The sequence below is a fragment of the Neophocaena asiaeorientalis genome, unplaced genomic scaffold, assembly GCF_003031525.2.
Source record: "Neophocaena asiaeorientalis asiaeorientalis breed wild unplaced genomic scaffold, Neophocaena_asiaeorientalis_V1.1 scaffold90, whole genome shotgun sequence".
NCBI classification, from domain to species: domain Eukaryota; kingdom Metazoa; phylum Chordata; class Mammalia; order Artiodactyla; family Phocoenidae; genus Neophocaena; species Neophocaena asiaeorientalis.
Window position 1 is genome coordinate 866,150 of NW_020172445.1, and position 18,737 is coordinate 884,886.

Consider the following 18,737-nt stretch of genomic DNA (forward strand, 5'->3'; position numbering starts at 1 on the left):
CTTTCTACACACCCCTGTGATCAGCCTGAACTGACAGATGGAGAATGAATGCAGGTCCCTGAGCAGGAGCACTGGAGGGCAGGCTGGGCTGGGTGGAGTAGATTCCAAAGGCCACCTGCAGCCTCTCTTCTGAGGAGGAACACACAGGCAGGTGTCCCTAGCCAGCAGTGAGTGAGTTGAGCTATACTGACCAAGCACTGGGGGTATGCACAGCCTTGTCCTCATGCAGGCCCGTGGGAGGAAGACACGGAGGCCTGACCACTGACTGGTTCCCCACTTCCCGCCCTGACCACACACAGGCCAAGCCTAAACTGAGGTACCAGCCAGAGCTACAAAGTGATACTCTTGAGAGTTATCCTCTTGAGTTCACAAGATACTTGGGTCGAGCTGGTTAAGCTACATGGGCTAGGGACAGAATGAATACCACAAGCCCAGGGTGAGGAGGAAGGTTCTGGCAAGGCTCTTCCCTCTAGGAAGCATCTTAAGGGCTGGAGGACATTCATGAAGATGGCTGCCTGAGGGCAAGCCTAGTCAAGAAAGGCTTCTCTGGAGGAAGGAGAGTATAGACAGCTAATGTGCAGGGGAGACAGCATTCAGGCAGGAGACCCTGTACAAGCACAGGCAGACAGGGAGCTGTGGGAACAGGCACTAGACCAGGTTGTGAGGGGCCCCAAATGTCAACCACCTGAGCTGTAGCTCTACCAGATCTAGAGGATCAAGGGGTGGCCTCTCAGACTGCAAAGTGATGGGGTGTGGGTGCCGGCTCAGGCCAGGGGCTCCATTCTACAACCCCAACTCTCCTAACCATCGGATCTTGGTGGCCTGGCATGTGACAGATCTGTTATCAGGAAAGCCCCTTCCTCCCCAGGGATTCCCAAGCCCAGCCCTCACCTTCCTCCATCCTACTAGTGCACTAGTTCCCGAAATTCTGCTGCTGAGATCAGTCCAGGGATGGAAAGTTCTAAAGATTTGAAAGTACCCCCTTCTGTGAGGCAAAGCTGTACCACCTCCCCACTCCAGCACATCCACCTCCAGAAGCTGTGTCCTGGGTCCCCTGGTAGAGTCAGCTTAGGGCTCAGGGTCAAGTCTGGGTAATGTCTGCAAGGACAGATGAACAGCCCATTGCCCCTCTCACCAAATTTCCTGGGAAGACTGGGCGGCATGGAGCAACCTCCCCTGGGGCGACTCCAGCTGTTCTCGTAGCATCTGGCACAAGCAGTACTTGGTGTTGGTGTAGTGGTTGTCATACTGCACAGCCTGAGAGAAGAACTGCCATGAGCCCCCCTGCTGCCCAGGCAGGCTCTGAGGCCTGAGCTCTGCTCTGATGGCATGAAAAGGGGCTCCAAGGGGGCATCAGAAGGGCCTGCAGCTGAGGCAGTGTGACCCCATAAAAGAGCCCTCTCCATCTTGGCCATCTACTCCTCTAGTTAGTGGCACAATGCTTGAGGGTCACAACTGAGACCCACAGTCAGGAGCACACTCCACTGGACAGCCTGACTAAGGTCCACATGCGCCTGGAGCTCCTCCTGCATCGGCTGCCACAGAGGACCTGTTGCCGAGCATCTTCCAAGGCAGGGAGTGGGGAACAGCCAAGTTCTGGTGTGGCAGGACCAGCCCTGGGACAGGGGTGAGATTCTTCTACTCCTTATAACCATGGTGAATGCCTGCCTCTCCCACATCTTAAACAGCCTGTCTCCAATTTCTCCCAACATGGGAAAAGCCCAGCACCATTGACCAAGCATGTTTGCACGTGGTACTTGTCACTTCATTGAGCTAAACAAGTAGTTACCACTACTCAGACTGGGAAATGCAGGCTCAGGGAGGCCAGACAACTGCCCAGGGATACCCAGTGGAAGTCGGCCTGGCTGGGGCAGGCAGGAGAGCAGTGGGTAAAGGGTGCTTCAGCCCCCCAGAACCCTCTCCCCGTCTCGCCCCCTATCAAATCTTCTAATACCTCCAGCAAGGCCTATGTCTTCAGTGCCTTGGAGGTGCGACCACATGTTCAGGACAAAGAAGGGATACGTGGGTAAGCCACGGCCGGCAGCAAGGCCTTGATTCAGCTTGTTTGGGACAGAAGGCAACTGGCTGGACCAGAAGCAGCCCTGCCTATGCTTGAAAGCCGCTCCCTTTCTCTGGCCCAACACACCCCCTTGAGGAGTTGCCAAGGGACAGGCTGAGAAGGAAGGATAACATCACCTTTCAGCCAGTGAGCAAGCTTGGCACTACTGAACGTGCCTTCCCTGCCACAGACCTGCCAACCGGCCGACCTAGACTGAGCTAAGCCCCCCTTGCCTCTGGTTGACCCAGGCCATTGTAGAGCCAACCTGCCCAACAGGACACCCAGAACCAAGAGGATGAAGGCTGCAGCATCAAGCAGAAGAGGCTCTAGAACAGAGGCTGCCCAACTCTGGGCACAGGCCTCAGGGCCTCCAACCACCCCCAGCTTGCACAGCCCTGGGGACACCCACATGTCATGGCAGCCACAACTGCCCATGGTAGCCTGAGGATCTGAGAAGCTCCTGACCCCCCAGGTGGGTAGGAGCTCCAGGACTGAAGAGGAGGGTGGAAGTCTGCTCAGGGTGAGGGCTGCACTCTCTGCTCAGGCCCAACTCACTGAGGAATTTGAGGACCACTCACTATCTTTGCCGAAAGACATGCACAGCTGGTCAGAGTCTCACAGGGTGCCAGGGCAGTGCCAAGGAAATAGTGCAGGTGTCAAAAAACTCCTTTACAGGGAAATGCCCGGGCACTACCATCAAACCCCGGGTGAGAAGAAAAAGCTATTACCTGAGGAGAGGGTCAAAGTTAGGCTATTTCCTAAGTCAAAGGCTAAAGCATTCTGGGAATTAGCAAGAGAAGACTTTTAGAAGTGACTATGACTGACGACCAGTTGACACGTCTTTACGGAGAGAATCTGTCCTCACAACAGCTACAATGGCTCCTCCTGGCTGTGGTTCCTCTGGTGCCAACCCACTGGCATGAGTGACACAGACACCACTGTCATTGTGCATGCGTGTGTATGTGTAGGGGGGCAGGGGGTGACAGAGACTAAGAGAAAGATATCATGTGTTTGGGGTCCCAACAGCATCCTGGATCCAGAAGCCCTTGCTATGATCCTCACACCTTGAAAGCTTTAGAAGAGGGCAATGGTAGGGCCATGCCTCCCCAGCACCCTGCTCTCCACATTAAAGCCAGGGAAACCCAATGCTATGCTACACTAAAAAGAAAAGGAGAGGGACTTCCTTGGTGGCACAGTGGTTAAGAATCTGCCTGCCCAATGCAGGGGACACGGGTTCAAGCCCTGGTCCGGGAAGATCCCACATGCCACGGAGCAACTAAGCCCGTGCGCCACAACTACTGAGCCTGCGCTCTAGAGACTGCAAGCCACAACTACTGAGTCCGTGAGCCACAACTACTAAAGCCCGCGCACCTAGAGCCCACGCTCTGCAACAAGAGAAGCCACCGCAATGAGAAGACCGTGCACTGCAACGAAGAGTAGCCCCCGCTCGCCGCAACTAGAGAAAGCCCGCACACAGCAACGAAGACCCAACGCAGCCAAAAATAAATAAATAATAAATTTTTTAAAAAAGAAAAGAAAAGGAGAGCTGCTGGGGGCTGGGGGCTCACCCAAAGCACTTTCTGCAGGAATGTGGCAGACAGTGAGAAATGTTTGTTTTGAAAAAGTGCATAGACATACGTATCTGATGTACTTCTGCATGACCTCCTCCAAGGGTCGTGGACCCTCCTTGAGGAAGATGGATGGGTTCCACATGGCCGCTCGGGCCACCATCACTGAAGAAGCTGCCGTGGCTTGTCGAAAGTCCTCTATATCCAAATATCCTTGGATGTGGTCGTGAGATCCTCCACTGAAAAGCAACAGTGGGGTGAGCAGTATCCCCATCCTTGTACAAGCAATTTCAGAAAAAGGCAACTCCTAAATCTGCCATTTATTCAGTGTGTGGCTTTGGCCAAGTCCTTCAGCTACGAGAGCTTCGGGACACTGGAGATTATAACACACACCCCACTGTGGGGTCAGGAGCACCAAGTGAGATAACAAAGCAGTCCAAACCGTGCCTGGCACTTAAGAGGTACTCCGGAGCGTTTACCTTCCTTCCCCCTCATCCTGAACAGTGGCTAAAGCCGGCCCACATCCGAAGGGCGGGGTCTGTACGTGGATACAGGGATCACAGGAAAACCCCCAGGCTGGGGCACCTATATGCCCACTGACGGCTGGGTCAAAACCCTAGAGAGGGAACAGACGCAGTGGTGCTCATGAGAGGAAGGAAGGAGGCCCGGTTTGGTTGCAATTTCCCTTTTAGCCACCCTGCAGCCCCTTGGAAACTGCTCTTTGTCTGTTCCATTAGGAGCCGGGCAGCAGCCTCAGCCCAGAGACAGCACTGTGTGTGAGAATGGGGGTGGGGGAACCCCCTTCAGGTGGCAACAGCAGCAACAGGGTCCAGGGTCTTGAGTAGCCCTACCCTCTCTCCAAGACATCCCTAACACCCCTTGGCCTGGGGACCACCCCACCCTTAGCTCCCCCGTCCCTCCCTCCAGTCAGGCATGCCTTTTGTCAGGGCTTTAGGGCTTCAGAACTTCTCTGTTCCCAACCTGCCATCAGGCAGGTACAGGGTTGAGCTGGACTCCCGACTGGCCCACACAGGCCAGCTCCCCAGTGGCAACAGGACACTGCTGTCTTACTGCTAAGCCTTTGGGCTGGTCATCGGTACCTCACACCTGCCAGTCTAGGTTCTGGTCATGTCACTGTCCAGGATGCTCATCTGGGCTTTGGTCTGTGACCTGCCTCATGCTCCTGAGCCATGGCTCTCTGTGCTCTGGCTTGAGACGCCTCACCCTACACCCTACACACCTAACTCTGGGTGTGATGTCACCTTCCCCTGGGCCTGTTTCAGCAGCCACTCTCTGGCTCTCCATAAACACTCCCACCTCAACCCATGCATCGGAATGTCCTGGGCCCCTGTCTACTGCATACCTACATCGGCCACTCACCAGAGGCCAAGGGACACAATGGGCCCTTCTCAGCCTCACTGCCAAGTTCATTTTTGTCACATCCTTTTTTTCTTTTCTCTTACAGTCATTTTTTGATGCTATTGCATTCCATTTTCTATTTGTCAGTTCAAATCCCTTCTGAGTGAAGTGAGGCATAAAAAAATAAATGAGGAAGAAGGGAGGCTTACTTGGCTATGACAGGAATGGAGAGGGTTTCGGCGACTGCTTTGATGGCTTCACAGCTGACAGGGTGCTGAGGTCGCTCCTCCCGCTTCCTTGGAGATAAAGAGATGGGGCTGGGGACTGAGTGCCAAAGGTCACGTCACACTTAGCACCGGGTTATGTCAGCCAAATCCTACTGTCCTCCTTGCTGAACCTCAGGAAGGCCATGTGGCCAGCAGGGACAGGGCTCTGGGCTACAGGGGATGACTCTCCCTGACCTCTGTTGTGCCGGGCAGCAGCAGCACAGGTCCATGCTGAGAAGGTAAGTCCAGCTCTCAAAGGTCTGCAGGTGAGGCATGGCTGCAGGAAGCCGATGTGGGTGGTCACACTGCCACTCCCCAGCTTCCCCTCATTTCTGCCAGAGATGAGGGACGGTGCCTTAAGAATGCTACCCCTACTGTCCCAGTCTTGCCCTCCCAGAGGGACTGGGAACAGCTGCCGCCACTCAGACTGGCCACTCCCACACAGCTGCGTGTGCTGAGGCCAAGTTGGGCAGCTGATCCTGGGGAGAGGCACCTGGCACAGGGTAGGCCCAGCAACCAGAGCAGGCCACAGACCATGGCTGTCACAAAGAGCCACAGGGGAGGCAAGACCACAACCCAGGGCCCCTGCATCCAAGGTCAACTGCAAGAAGCTCTTGTGTATGAGTGAGTGAGTCTTAGGGATGCTAAGGTAAGCCCTAACTTGAGCTGTGCACAGGGACAAGCCAGAGAGGTGGTTGACCAGAAAGCCCTTGCCCAGGTCCTATCTGCATGTGTCCCTCTGCTATACTCTTCAACAAAAGTGTCAGGGGCCACAGGGCCTTACAAAGCCCTATCAACCCAGCCTCCACCTCCACCTCCCTGCTCCCCCAGCAGCCCAATTCTAGCCCATCTTTAACAACTTTGATGGCCAGAAAGTCCCTCTTTAAACTCACCCAAATCTGTCTTCCTAGTGTTTCCAACTACTGGGAAAAAGGAATAGCTTTATTTATTCAGAAAACACTCTATGCCAGGCACTGTGCCAAGGCTGTATATTCACAATCTCATAAAGGCCTTGTGACAACCCTATCAAGCAGAAATTATCTTAATTTCCAAATGAGTACTGTGGTGCTCAGAGAGGTTAAATGACTTGTCCAAGGATACACAGCCAACAAGCAGCAGACCTGGGATTTGAACCCAGACCTGGGATTTGAAACCAGGCAGTCTGAGCCCAGAGCCTGCTGCCTCCAGGAGGGGCCTGTGTGTACGCGTGTGTGGCCTTTCACCATCCCCTGGTGGCTTCAACACGCACAGCTCTGCTTTTCTGTTTTTATGTGTCGGAGTTCTGGGTTCCCTTCTCTGAAAATGCTGTAATAGATACAACCAGCAAAAAATGCACTGTTCCTACAAGACCCCTGAACTCAAAAGGAACACCACTCAAAAGAGAGGTCCTCCTGGCCAAAGTTTGCTGACCTGGGATTCTGTACAAAAGTACATCCTGGACACAGGGAGCGAGTTCGACTGGGAAACCAAGGGTAGCCTTCAGCAATACCTCAGCTCTCAGTAGACAGCAGATTCAAGGACTGTTTAAAGTGGTCACTGTGACAGCTGGCAGTCCAACAAGGGCAGACAAAAGAGGCAGTACCTTTAAAAGAACAGCAATCTGCCTGGGGTCATTCAAGGGAGGAGCTACTACTGAATGTAGTGTAAAGAAAATGAGATTCAGAGTCAGAGTTCTAATTCCACCACTTCCTGGCTACGTGATATAATTTTGAGCAAATCACTCATTCTCTACCATTTACACGTCTTGAGGGTAGGGGTGTTTCTCCTTCCCATTGGTCTCTCTGTATCTCTAAGGCTCGGTGTAGTGCCTACCACCAGTAGATGCTCAATGAATGAAACAAAGAAAAATGCAACCCCCATAAAGAGTTTGACTGCCCTCTGAACTTAGGGGATATCAATGAGCTATGCAGAGCTAGGCTGTGTATGTAGAAGAGAAGCTGGTAGTCACCTGGGGTCTGGTGAAGAATCATTAAGATGGCTAGGGTCCTCCTTGCAAGTCAGTCACTAGTAAGGCAACCACTCACCTCCCATGAACCGCGATGGCTGCAATGCCGGTCCTCTCTATCCGCTTAACAAGGCTCAGGGTATCTTCCAGCTGAGGGACAGGACCACACAGGGTGTTTACTGAAGCCACAGAGGGAGCAGCTGCCAGCTCCTAAAGTGGGCTCAGCTCTACCCCCTCCTCCAAACATAACTCAGCCCCACAAGAATCATTCACACCCTCAAATCAGCATCCCCAGAGAAAATGGACCTTCAGATGTAAGATCTTTACCGATGGCAGGATGCGAATCTTGCAGGTCACAGGTCTCTGTGTCCCTTTAACAAGAGTGCTGAGGATCTGCAGTGGGAAGAATACAAGAGCATCTGCCTCTTCTGGAACAAACACCACAACTGCTTGTACTAATGAATTCTGCTCCAGACCTGTGCGGCCCAGTGGCATGGACATGTTTATATCCATGTACGTGTCCATGTGAATGCGTCTGTTGCACGCATATACATGGAAGCTCCATGAGGGAAGGAGTTCACCTTTTTCTCTGCTAGAGCCCCAGCACCAGCAGCCCCTTGCCTGGTATATAGCAGTATACATATATTTGGTAAATGAACGAATGAGTGAATGAATGCATGAATGGATCTGCATGCATGCTTGTACAGAACACAGTGATCCTTTGCCAGGGCAAACATCAGAATCACCTGGAGAGCCTAAGAAATACAGAATCTTAGATTCCACCTCATCTTTCCTGAATGAGTCTCTAGGCACAGGGCTTAGGAATATGTGATTTCAAAGGACTCTACCCAACACATTCCCTCCACAAAATGATTCTGAGGCCTAACCCTGGTTGAGAACACATGGCTCACAGCTCCATTCCTGATTGAAGGCACGTTTCCTGAGTGTTCCAGGATCTGCCAAGTGAGTGAGCAGGAAAGTTTGAGCAGGTCCTGGGCCCTGTCCTCAGCTACCCCCTCTCTTTAGGGGAGTCAGATATACAGGAATGAAACTGGCAAAGGAAAAGACAACATAGTCAACATATTTTAAAGTGTTTATTTTGCACAGTAATTGCAAAGGACTCCAAATAAAGATCACGAAAGTCACACAGGAAAGTGTCAGGGAAGTAGCAAGTCCAGACAAAGAGTCAGACATCAAGAAAGGTGTAGATGACACTGCATGTCTGTGACCTTGCTATCTTTATCTTCTTCCCTCATCAAAAATTTTGGGCGAGGCAAGCTAGGGGGAAGGTGATGCCAAGAGCCCTCTTCCAAGAAACTGGATCCCTGTCCAGCAGAGCAGAGGGGACATCCAGGCAGCAGCTGCCAGTCTGGTTCTAGACAGGTGGGGGCAGCAGAGAGCCGGGTCACAAGAACCAGTGAAGGAGGCCTTTCTCTCAGGGACAGGCTAAGGCAGGCCCCTCCAGGAGACATTAGACCAAGAGCCTGGACAGATAGGACAGATCATGGGCAAGACAGGGCCTGCTGGCCCAGGCACAATTGCCAGAGACTGACAGGAAGGAACAGTCCCCAGGTGCTGCCCCAGGAGGCTGACTGGGCCTGAGGTCCCGGGGTGACTCTGGCAGGGCTTAAAGGGGCACCTACCCTTTAAGGGAGGAAGAGGGACTGCCAGATCCATCAAGATACACAATAAAATTTCTCACTCTAGTCCTGTCCTTCAAGCTGACAATAAAATCTCTGGAGGGTTCCTTTGCAAGTGCTGACTCAGAATCCTCTGATGTCTGGTGATTTAAGCAACATCAGCTGGTTTGACCCAGTTCTCTGTTTTGCAGAACTTCCTCTTGGTGTATTTTATCCAAGCAACTCTAAGCACCTTCTTCAGTTCATTTTCTGTTCATTTCACGTGCATGTTCAGGACCAGGAAGGAAATTAGTAACGAAAAGTCCTAGCCCTTTGCAAGAGTCACACTGAGAGGAAAGGGCAAATAGAGTCTGTCTTTTGGTCAGACTCTAGCAGAACCTCTCCTGGACCCAACTCTCCCAGATCCAAGCCACACCCCATGTCTCTGTGGCGTGAAAAGTCTGTGGGGGAAAAGGACCTGAGACGGGCCCGTATCTGGGCACATCTACCCACGGGCAGGCACATCTCCCCAGATCCACTGGTTGACTCAGGAAAAGCAGACTTTGGCTCCCCTGGTTGTTGGGGAGGGGGCAGGGAGGAGGACAGGAAAGCGCAGGCCTGGGAATCAGTGAGAATTGAGCTCAAGTCCTGGCCCTGCTGATTGTTAGCCACGGCCCAAGTGCAGTGCACACAAGGGGATGCCCTGAGCAGCCGGGGGCCCAGGGAATGTGGGGCAGGGGTCAGAGAGAGGCTATTACTGATATAGAGTCTTAAACTGAGGTTCTTAATCCAGGGAGGGTACACCAGAGTCACCTGGGAAGCTTTTTCAAAAGACTGATACCCTCTCCCTGCCTCTGTCTACCCCAAGAATATGCAGAATTCTCGATAGCATCCTTTTTAAAAAATTATTATTGTGGTAAAACATATATAACATACAATTGTCTGTCTTAACCATTTCTAAGTGTATAATTTAGTGGCATTAGTTCAAGATGTCATACAACCATCACCACTATCTATTTCCAAAAACTTTCATCGCCCCCAAACAAGCAGTCTTATTTTGAAAAAATCTCTAAGGTGGTCCTGAGATGTTCCCACAGATGGAACCATGGACCTAACACACCAAGCCTGGAAGGACCTACAAAGCTCTCATCCAGCTCACCCAGTTTGCCAGCACAATTTGAGCCTGAATCTAATCCATCCCACTCTTCCGGAGTCTCATTTGGCTTTACTGTAGAAGCCTGCATCCTCTCTTTCACAAGGCAAACCCTGTCCACTAGCCTGACCTGGCTCAACCGACCACCCTGCCAACCAGAGAATTAACGAAATGAACTGAGCTTCTGAGGGGTAGTGTTAACTCTGCTGCCTCACGTGTGAAATGTGCCCAAAGAAGGGCAGTAGCGAGGACAGAGCCCACAGCATGGGTGGGAGAAGCCAGGACGCCAGAGGATAACAGAAATGCCTGTATGTATGTGCTGTGAAGCAAACCACCCGCTACTGAGGCCCCTTCCCTAAGCGTGGAATCCACAGTAGTCCACGTCCACTCCAGCCTGCATACAGGTGTCTGACTGGAGGTCATTACCTGTGCCTGTTCACACACGGGAAAAATGAGGAGGCACCTAGCCCATAAACACACGAATTTTCCTAGATCCCAGACACAGTAGGGCTGGAAGAATAACAGGGTTGAGCTGCTGACACAGCAGTGGCAGCTCTTAATGGTGGTGCCTTATCCCAAGTTGCTCTAGCCTATGGGAGGCACTAGGAGGCTTAAAGCCCAGAGGTGGAAGTGGGGATGGAGAATGAAGAGGAAATCAAAGGAGCTAAGGGGAGCAGCAAGGAGAAAGCTGGTGAACTGTGAGAGGAAAGTAAAAGGTGCATGTGGTATGGCAGAAGATGTCACTCCCACATGTACTGGCAGCTCACAACACTGGTGGCAAACATCAACCTGACCCTAAGGCCTCATAAACCTGGCCACCAGAATCACCAAGGGAAGGAGATCAGAGGAGACTAACTTCAGCTTACCTTGTATGGCCCTGGCCTGGCCTGCTCTCATACTGATGGTGGACTCCATCAGTGTGCAGGGCACCCACTGATGCTCTCATCAAGCCCCCAGGGAGAGGCCAATCCCTTACATCCTGACACACACAGCCACTGAGCCTGCCCACCACCCACAGGTAGCCTGGCATATGCTCTCATGATCTTCTCAGAAGGGAGAGAGGCAATACAGAAGCAGCTCTAAATGAGTCCCTCAGGACCCCTGGCTCTCTACTGACATGTCCCTAGCCCTGGGCTTTTAAGGAACTCCAAGGCTACTGCAGGCTGGCTCAGGGGTTTCTGAACCTGGCTATATGTCAAAGTCACTGGAAAGCCTTTGAAAAAATTTCCAGACCCCAGGTGGAGTGACTGATTCTCTAAATCTGGGGGAAGGGTAGGGGAGGTGTTCCAGGCAACTCTAGTTCATAGGCATATTTAAGGACCTCTGCTTTCACTCATGCAGGACTTACCTTCTCAATCTTGTCAGGATCTGATAGCAGGGCAGCTCCCATTCCTCCCTAAGGAAAAGCACACAGAGGGGCTCTTACAGCTGGAGGAGGGTGGCTCCTCCCTGTGGTATGGCAACCTGGCAGTACCCCAGCACTTGCCTCCAAGGAACCAAGGTTCACTGGCAATCGCCTGTGCCCACAACATCAGGGATCAGTTTGATGAATTCTAAGAGCCAGCACTCTGATCCCCTTAGCAAGACCCACAGATCTATCTAGAAGTGGGTTCTAAAAAATCATTTTTCAGGACTGCCCATTTCCTACCCAGGGTCTCAGTGCCTTAATAAACTAAACCCCACCATCTGCCAAGCCCTTAAAAAAACAAAGGGTCATTCTTCCTTTGAAATGAGATCAAACGCAACTTCTTCCTATCCTACCGTCACTTGCTTAGATACCACCTCCGCCAGCAAAGCCACTCAGAGGCACACAACCTCCAAACCTTGTCCAGGCCCTGATCCCCTGCCAGCAACAATGGCCGGCCCAGTCCTGAGCACCCAGACCAATGTCAAACTCTAACAAAAGCCCTAGCTAATGGAATCAACAACTCCTGGAGTCACTTAAATCTCAGCATTAACACCAGGGGCTGTCTCTTAACGGTGTGATTACTGGTGATTTTATTGTTCTTTTTTGTACTTTTCTATATTATCCAAGTCCTGGGCAATGGTATGAATTACTTTAATAAGTGGAGCAGGTGAGAATGTTAAAAATCTGAACCCATTAAGAGTGAGGTGAAGGGGAGAAAAACAAATCCAATAAATATATGCTGTCAAGTATATAGACTATGTACTAATGAATGCTCAAGGAATGTGCTCAGGTTTAAATTCAGTTATTACAGTTTAATTTCATGTTTAAGAACTACACATTAGAACCAGAGAGAACCAGCGCAGACTGAGCCTGCATTTCAGAGGAGAGCTAAAAGGACAGAGCTACTAGCCCTGGGCTACCTCCAGATACAAACCTTACAGGCCTTCAGGAAGCCCTGGCCACTCACCCTGACTCCGTCTGTTCTTCACCTAACACATGATTCAGCCCTTCCTTGTTGAATCACAGGATCTAAAATCCAGTCTCACTGCCCCTTCGACAACAATGGCTTTTCCAATTGGTATTTCCTTCCTTCCTCCCTTTCTATTTAACTTCTTAACTTGCTTTTTAGAATAGGCAACATATTAAAAATCTTAAAGGTTCAAAAGGATAAAGAGTAGAACTCTCCCTCCTTAGAAGGAGGGAAAACTATTCAATTAATTTTTTTAATATGACTTCGGTTTTTGAACCATGAGAAGAGAGCAGATATTCAGCTGGCATGTACTGGTACGGCACACTGGGAGGTATCTCTTCTGACTGGCTGCCAGTCTTTCCTCCCTCTACCCCCACCACTCACCCTGCCTCCCACTCCCAGTCCAATCATTTGCCAGCCAAATCCTATCAAAGTCTGCTCCAATTTGGCTTCTCTTGTCTCCCTCCCTGGTCTCTCCTGTGGACCCAAAACACTCATCTCCGACATCTGTATCCTGACCTCTGGCCTCTTTCCACTTGAATACACTAGACACATGGCTTTCAGATTAGTATTTCTATTTATAGAATATATTTGGAAAGACACACAAGCAACTAGTAACATTGGTTTCCCCTGGGGGAAGAAACTAAGTTTCTGATCACAAGCCTTCTCTGTTTGAAAAAGATCAGAGGCATTTAAAATCAAAGTTCAGCTAATCTGGTCCCAACCAAGATTTTCAACCCAGTGTTCCTCTGCTTCCTCTTCACTACCCACTTCCCAACCCTCTGGTCAAATCAAGGTTCCCCGCCTCTACTTCACATTGGCCTCTGGGTCCCTGCTTGTGCCACTCCCTCTGCCTGCAGAGTCCCAAACCTCCTCATCAAGGACTACATTTCCCCACAGGATCCTGAGTTTAAGGGCTGCCCTTCTGCTGCTTTCTCTGAGCTCATAGCAGTCCTGTCTGGTCTCTTCTGATATGACAGTGGGGACACATGTATTGCATCCTCTATTTTTATTCATGAAAAAACAAAGCCCTGTTCACATTATTCTTTCTTTTAACATTTACATCATTTGTTTTATTACTTGGGCACAAGTGCTGTGTGTGTGTGTGTGTGTGTGTGTGTGTGTGTGTGTGTGTGTGTATTTATTTATGTATATATGTATATGTTTGTGTGCACATTTAAAATTTTTCCTGAACCATTTGAGGGTAATTACATATATCATAGCCCTTGACCCCTAAATATTTCAGTGTGTATTTTCTAAGAATATGGATATTCTTACATAACCACAGAAGTTATCAACTTCATATATTTTCACTGATACAGTATTTTTAGCTAAGCTACCATGGTCTATATTCCAATTTTGCCAGTTGATCTAATAATATCCTTTTGAGCATTTTGCCCATTAGTACAGGATCTAGTCCAGACTCAGGTACTGTACTTAGTCGTCACCTCTTGTCAGTCTCCTTTAATCTGCACCCTATATTTGTGAAGAGTATAACAAAATCAGTTTACCTTGGTGGAATACTCTTTAGGACAGCCCATGTTGACGTCGATACCAGCCACATCATTTTCCCTGGAAAAACATGAAGGAGGAAAGATAATAAATATTCAACTTGAGGGTAGGACATAAAGTCAAAGGTATGCGTCTGTGCTCATGAAATTCTTAATGTTCCCTGGCCCTCTAAAACACACCAACCCTCAGAGACAGAAGCTGAAAAATCCTGTCTCTAAAATGTGCAACCACCTCTCCTCCTGGGTAGAACTCCAGAGGAAGAACATAATGTGCTCACACATGTAGGAAGGGCTAGTTGTAGAGGATTTTGCTAGTTCTGAGTTGTATCAGATAACTCGAATATCGAATGACAGCCACACTGCACTCCATCCCAGAGTTCCAGTTCTAACTGGGTAGTGAAAGCCATAATGCACAAAAGTGACATAAGCACAAAAGCCCTTTCCCAGAGCACTGGTTCTGGAAGAAGTGGAGGACTGTCTTTGCGTGCTAGGCTGCACAACTGGCTTCCTCCAAACAAGTCTCAGATATAGAAAGGACCCTTTCCTCATCATCTGCTACATACATAGTTACCAGTCTGTGACCAGCAGCAACGACTGCCCGAGCTCCTTCTCACCCTTGTTGTAATTAATAACAATAGCTAACAACTTACTAAACACTCACTACGTGCCACATACTGCAAAGACATTTACATGCATCATTTCATTTACCTTTCCGTATAATGCCAGAGGGAGGTGATACTATTGGTATCATTTTATACACGAGGAAACTAAGTTCTCAGTGAGGTTAAGTAACTTACCTAAGGTCACACAGTCAGCAGGTAGCAAAGCCAGAATTCCAACCTAGGTCTAAGTCTAAAGCCCCTCTCCTTAACCACATTACTCTCCTGCCTTCATTAATTTAGGAAACAGTAAGTCTTACCTACACTTCATGAGATTTAAAACCTCAGAGTTCACAGTCATGAGAGTCTCTGCAAAGGAAATCTCACAAATAAACACTAAAAAATAGGCTCCCACCCAGAGGTTCTCTGGAGTCCAGACACAGTGCGTTCACGTGAGTCCCAGGGCAGCCCTTGGATGCAACAAATAGAGAAGGGAACCTGAGCCTTTTAACCTGGAAACAGAAAGTAGTGGACTAGGAAGCAGGAGGGTGGTCACCGCCAAAGTCCCCAGGAACAGTAAGACCTCACAGCCCACAAGAGAAGCAAAGATAGTACCAAACAGGGAAGAACTTACACAAGCCTGGCCACAGCAAGAGCTCGCTCTGCGTCTGAAGTCCCCTGGGAACACAAGAGGCTATATCAACCACTGCCCTGATACAGGTCCATATGCATAGACAAACACACTCAGGCACGCCATGCACACACACAGACACACACACACATCAGCAAGTGAAGTCCAGCTGGCATTCTCTCAAACAGCTAGCCCACAGGACTAGCTCACTGTTGGAGGCCAAAAGTGGACCTGGAAGGCTGAGAAAATGTCATCAATGCTGGGAATACTTTCAAACATACAAAAAAGTTGGGAAAATTTTATAGTGAACATTCAGATAACCACCACTTAGATTCTACAATTAACATTTTGCTATATTTGCTTTATCATAAGGCTACTCATTGTTATCAATTTTTTACAAACCTAAACATCATTCAGGAAGTATTTCTGAAAAAATACCAAGAAATGCCCAAAGCGAGAGAACTAGAGAATCACTACAATCCTAACACAAATCTTAACTACTCTTCAAGAAACTTAATTTCTTTTTATGGGAAATATATACAGATTACACAAAACAAAGACCATGATCTGAACAACCAATGCTAGGGAATAAAAATATACAAGTCATGCCCAATAGACAGTCCCTACAATGAAGGAAATTAAATTAAATTAAATTAAACTTGAGACTGGAGGCACGTAACAGACTGCTAATAGCTTAAACCATCTCCAACAGTGTAATCGCTCATGAGCAGATCTCTGAAGACCGTTTAAAGCAGGGTCTTCAGGAAGACTGAAAGCCACTGTGCAATGGAGCCCAGGCGTGTAACACTGGCCCGGCACAAGGCATGAGACGGGAAATGTACTCTGTCCCGGGATATGGTACCATCTGGAAGACGACCCTGCTCTGCTCTCTTTCGCAGGTGCGGAAGACGACTCGGTCGTCGGGAGCAACGAAGTCGACTGTGCTGAGCGCCTCTGCAAGAAAAGACAAACATACAGGGCCACTCAGTGAAGAAGCAGGTTCAACCTCACCTAACCCCTGGAAGAAAACACAACAAAAGTATCACCTTGAAGGGAAAAACGGGATGCTAGAAGTACACTATACTTGAGAGAAATCAGGGTATATGTGGGAGACTTCTGAGGTGCTGATGATGGTCTATTCCCTGACCTAAGGATGGTGAGTTACATGGTCCCTCGCTTTACAGTTATTTATTAAACCATGTGCTGTGTTTTATGCACTTTCTCTGCATGGTGTTTACATTTTGCAGGGTTTTTTTTGAGAAAAAGATTTTTTAATGAATTATTCATTGCTTTGGATTCCTTCTTTATGCAATGTTTACTTTATTATGGAACCCTCAAAATAATACAAGATACAATATATTGTGAATATCTTTCTCATATATAATTGAGTTTTTTCCCACATTTCCTTCAGTCTATAAACCCAGAAATGACCTTTTTTAGAAGAAATTTTTCTGCTCAGCTAGAAGTGACCTCATGAATCTTTGGAATCATCTGTACTTTACATTTCTTTAAGAAAATTTTATTGGAGTATAGTTGGTTTACAATGTTGTGTTAGTTTCTGCTGTACAGCAAAGTAAATCAGTTATACATATACATACATCCACTCTTTTTTTAGAGTCTTTTCCCATATAGGTCACTACAGAGTACTGAGTAGAGTTTCCTGTGCTATACAGTAGGTCCTTATTAGTTATCTATTTTATACATAGTAGTGTGTCTACGTCAATCCCGATCTCCCAATTGATCCCTCCCCCACCCCTTTCCCCCCTGGTAACCATAAGTCTGTTTTCTACATCTGTGACTCTATTTCTGTTTGGTAAATAAGTTCATTTGTATCATTTTTTTAGATTCCACATATAAGTGATATCATATGATATCATATAAGTGATAACATATGATATTTGTCTTTCTCTGTCTGACTTACTTCACTTAGTATGACAATCTCTTGGCCCACCCATGTTGCTGCAAATGACATTTCACAATGTTTTTAAAGTTGAAAAAAAAGATGTACAAAAATAAGAGGAACCTTATCTTCGCTTCAGATTTTGCCCAAATTTTCCCAGAAGATGTCACTCTGAAGTTCAGCAAAGTTGCTGTTCTTAATTACTTATCTATCATGTGCTAGGTACTGTGAGTGGAGACTTACGATATTACAGTCAATCCTCATTATTTGCAGTTGTGTATTTGCAAATTTGCCTGCTTGCTAAATTTATTTGTAACCCCCAAATCAACACTTGTGGTGTTTTCATGGTCATTCACAGACTGCAAAAAATTTCTGTCACCAATGCACACATTCCCAGCTGAGGTCAAACAAGGCAACATTCTGCCTTCTTGTTTCAGCTCTCATCCTGCAAACAAGTGTCTTTATGGTGGTATATTTAATGCCACTTTTTTTTTTTTGCATTTTTGTGCTTTTTGTTGGTGATCTCAATGTTTAAAATGGCCCCAATCATACTGCTGAAGTGCTATCTAGTGTTCCTAAGCATAAGAAAGTTGTGGTGTGCCTTACGGAGAAAATACATGTGTTAGACAAGCTTTATTCAGGCATGAAATCATAGTGCTCTTGGTTATGAGTTCGATGTTAATGAATTAACAGTATATGTTAAATAATGTGTCTTTAAACAGAAAGGCACATAAAACAAGGTTATATATTGATCTGAAATACATAATGAAAGAGCGTGACCAGAGGCTTACAGGAACCTAACTCTGTATTTCCCCTAGGAACAATGGTTCTGTATTCGCTAATTTGGTGTTCTTAGCAACTTTATAGAACATAACTATTGCAAACAACAAGAATCTCTCATGCTCTTCATAATGAAGTTCTACAATAGGTACTAACATTATTAGCTTTCAAAGATGACTATCACATGGAAGGGTCCAATGTGGCAGATGGGAGAATATGCCTATCTCAAAGGCTATTCTGAGAAATAAATGAGATCTTTAATGCACGTAAAGCACTTCCATAAAGGGAAGCTGTTATTATCATCCCAGCAACAAACAGATTAGAAGGTTAAAAAGGTGGGGTAACAGCACTGACATGTTGGGAGAGGTAATCGAAGTGATCACCAATAGCAGAGACTTCTCATGACCGGCAGTAAGCAGTCTGTGAGAAGAACGACAAAAACTGAGTGTTTATACTATGCTTTTCTGTTTAACATCAAAATACTGAAACCCCTGTTAAAGCACTGGCGAAATCAATTCTGGTACAGTCGTCTATAGGTATTGACATGGAAAATGTCCTAATAGAAAAGTAAGTGGCAGGGACTTCCACGGCAGTCCACTGGTTGGGACTCTGCGCTTCCACTGCAGGGGGCATGGGTTCAGTCCCTGGTCGGGGAACTAGGATCCCATGTAGCACGCAGTGCGGCCAAAAAAAAGAAGAGAAAAGTAAGTGGCAAAACGTGTATCATGATCCCAAGTGTGTGTGTGTATAGGGGAGAGAGTATATATAAACATGTCATATTTTTATACACACACTTTACGAAATGTGTAAAAAGTACATGTTAATTCTCCTTGTGATTACTCTTCAAGTATGGGATTATGGGGGATTTTCATTTTTTAGGTTATACACATCTATAACACTGAATTTTTCATAACACAAAGAAAATATAAATCTAAAACAAAAGACAAAATTGACAAAAGTTCTAGTGAA

The 18,737-nt window shown here is 47.8% G+C and overlaps 1 protein-coding gene across 6 annotated transcripts in view; it reads right to left on the reverse strand.

Moving 5' to 3' along the window:
* The window catches only part of DUS2 (dihydrouridine synthase 2), a 40,496-nt gene that overhangs the window by 3,470 nt on the left and 18,289 nt on the right, over positions 1-18,737 (reverse strand). For all 6 annotated transcript variants that reach the window (XM_024733370.1, XM_024733377.1, XM_024733337.1 and 3 more), the window contains 9 exons: positions 15,951-16,042; positions 15,092-15,135; positions 13,859-13,919; positions 11,318-11,365; positions 7,525-7,590; positions 7,277-7,347; positions 5,196-5,282; positions 3,698-3,866; positions 1,136-1,257 (listed from right to left, as the gene is read on the reverse strand). In XM_024733370.1, the coding sequence (XP_024589138.1) occupies positions 1,136-1,257; positions 3,698-3,866; positions 5,196-5,282; positions 7,277-7,347; positions 7,525-7,590; positions 11,318-11,365; positions 13,859-13,919; positions 15,092-15,135; positions 15,951-16,042 (760 nt within the window). The remainder of the gene's footprint in view (positions 1-1,135; positions 1,258-3,697; positions 3,867-5,195; positions 5,283-7,276; positions 7,348-7,524; positions 7,591-11,317; positions 11,366-13,858; positions 13,920-15,091; positions 15,136-15,950; positions 16,043-18,737) is intronic.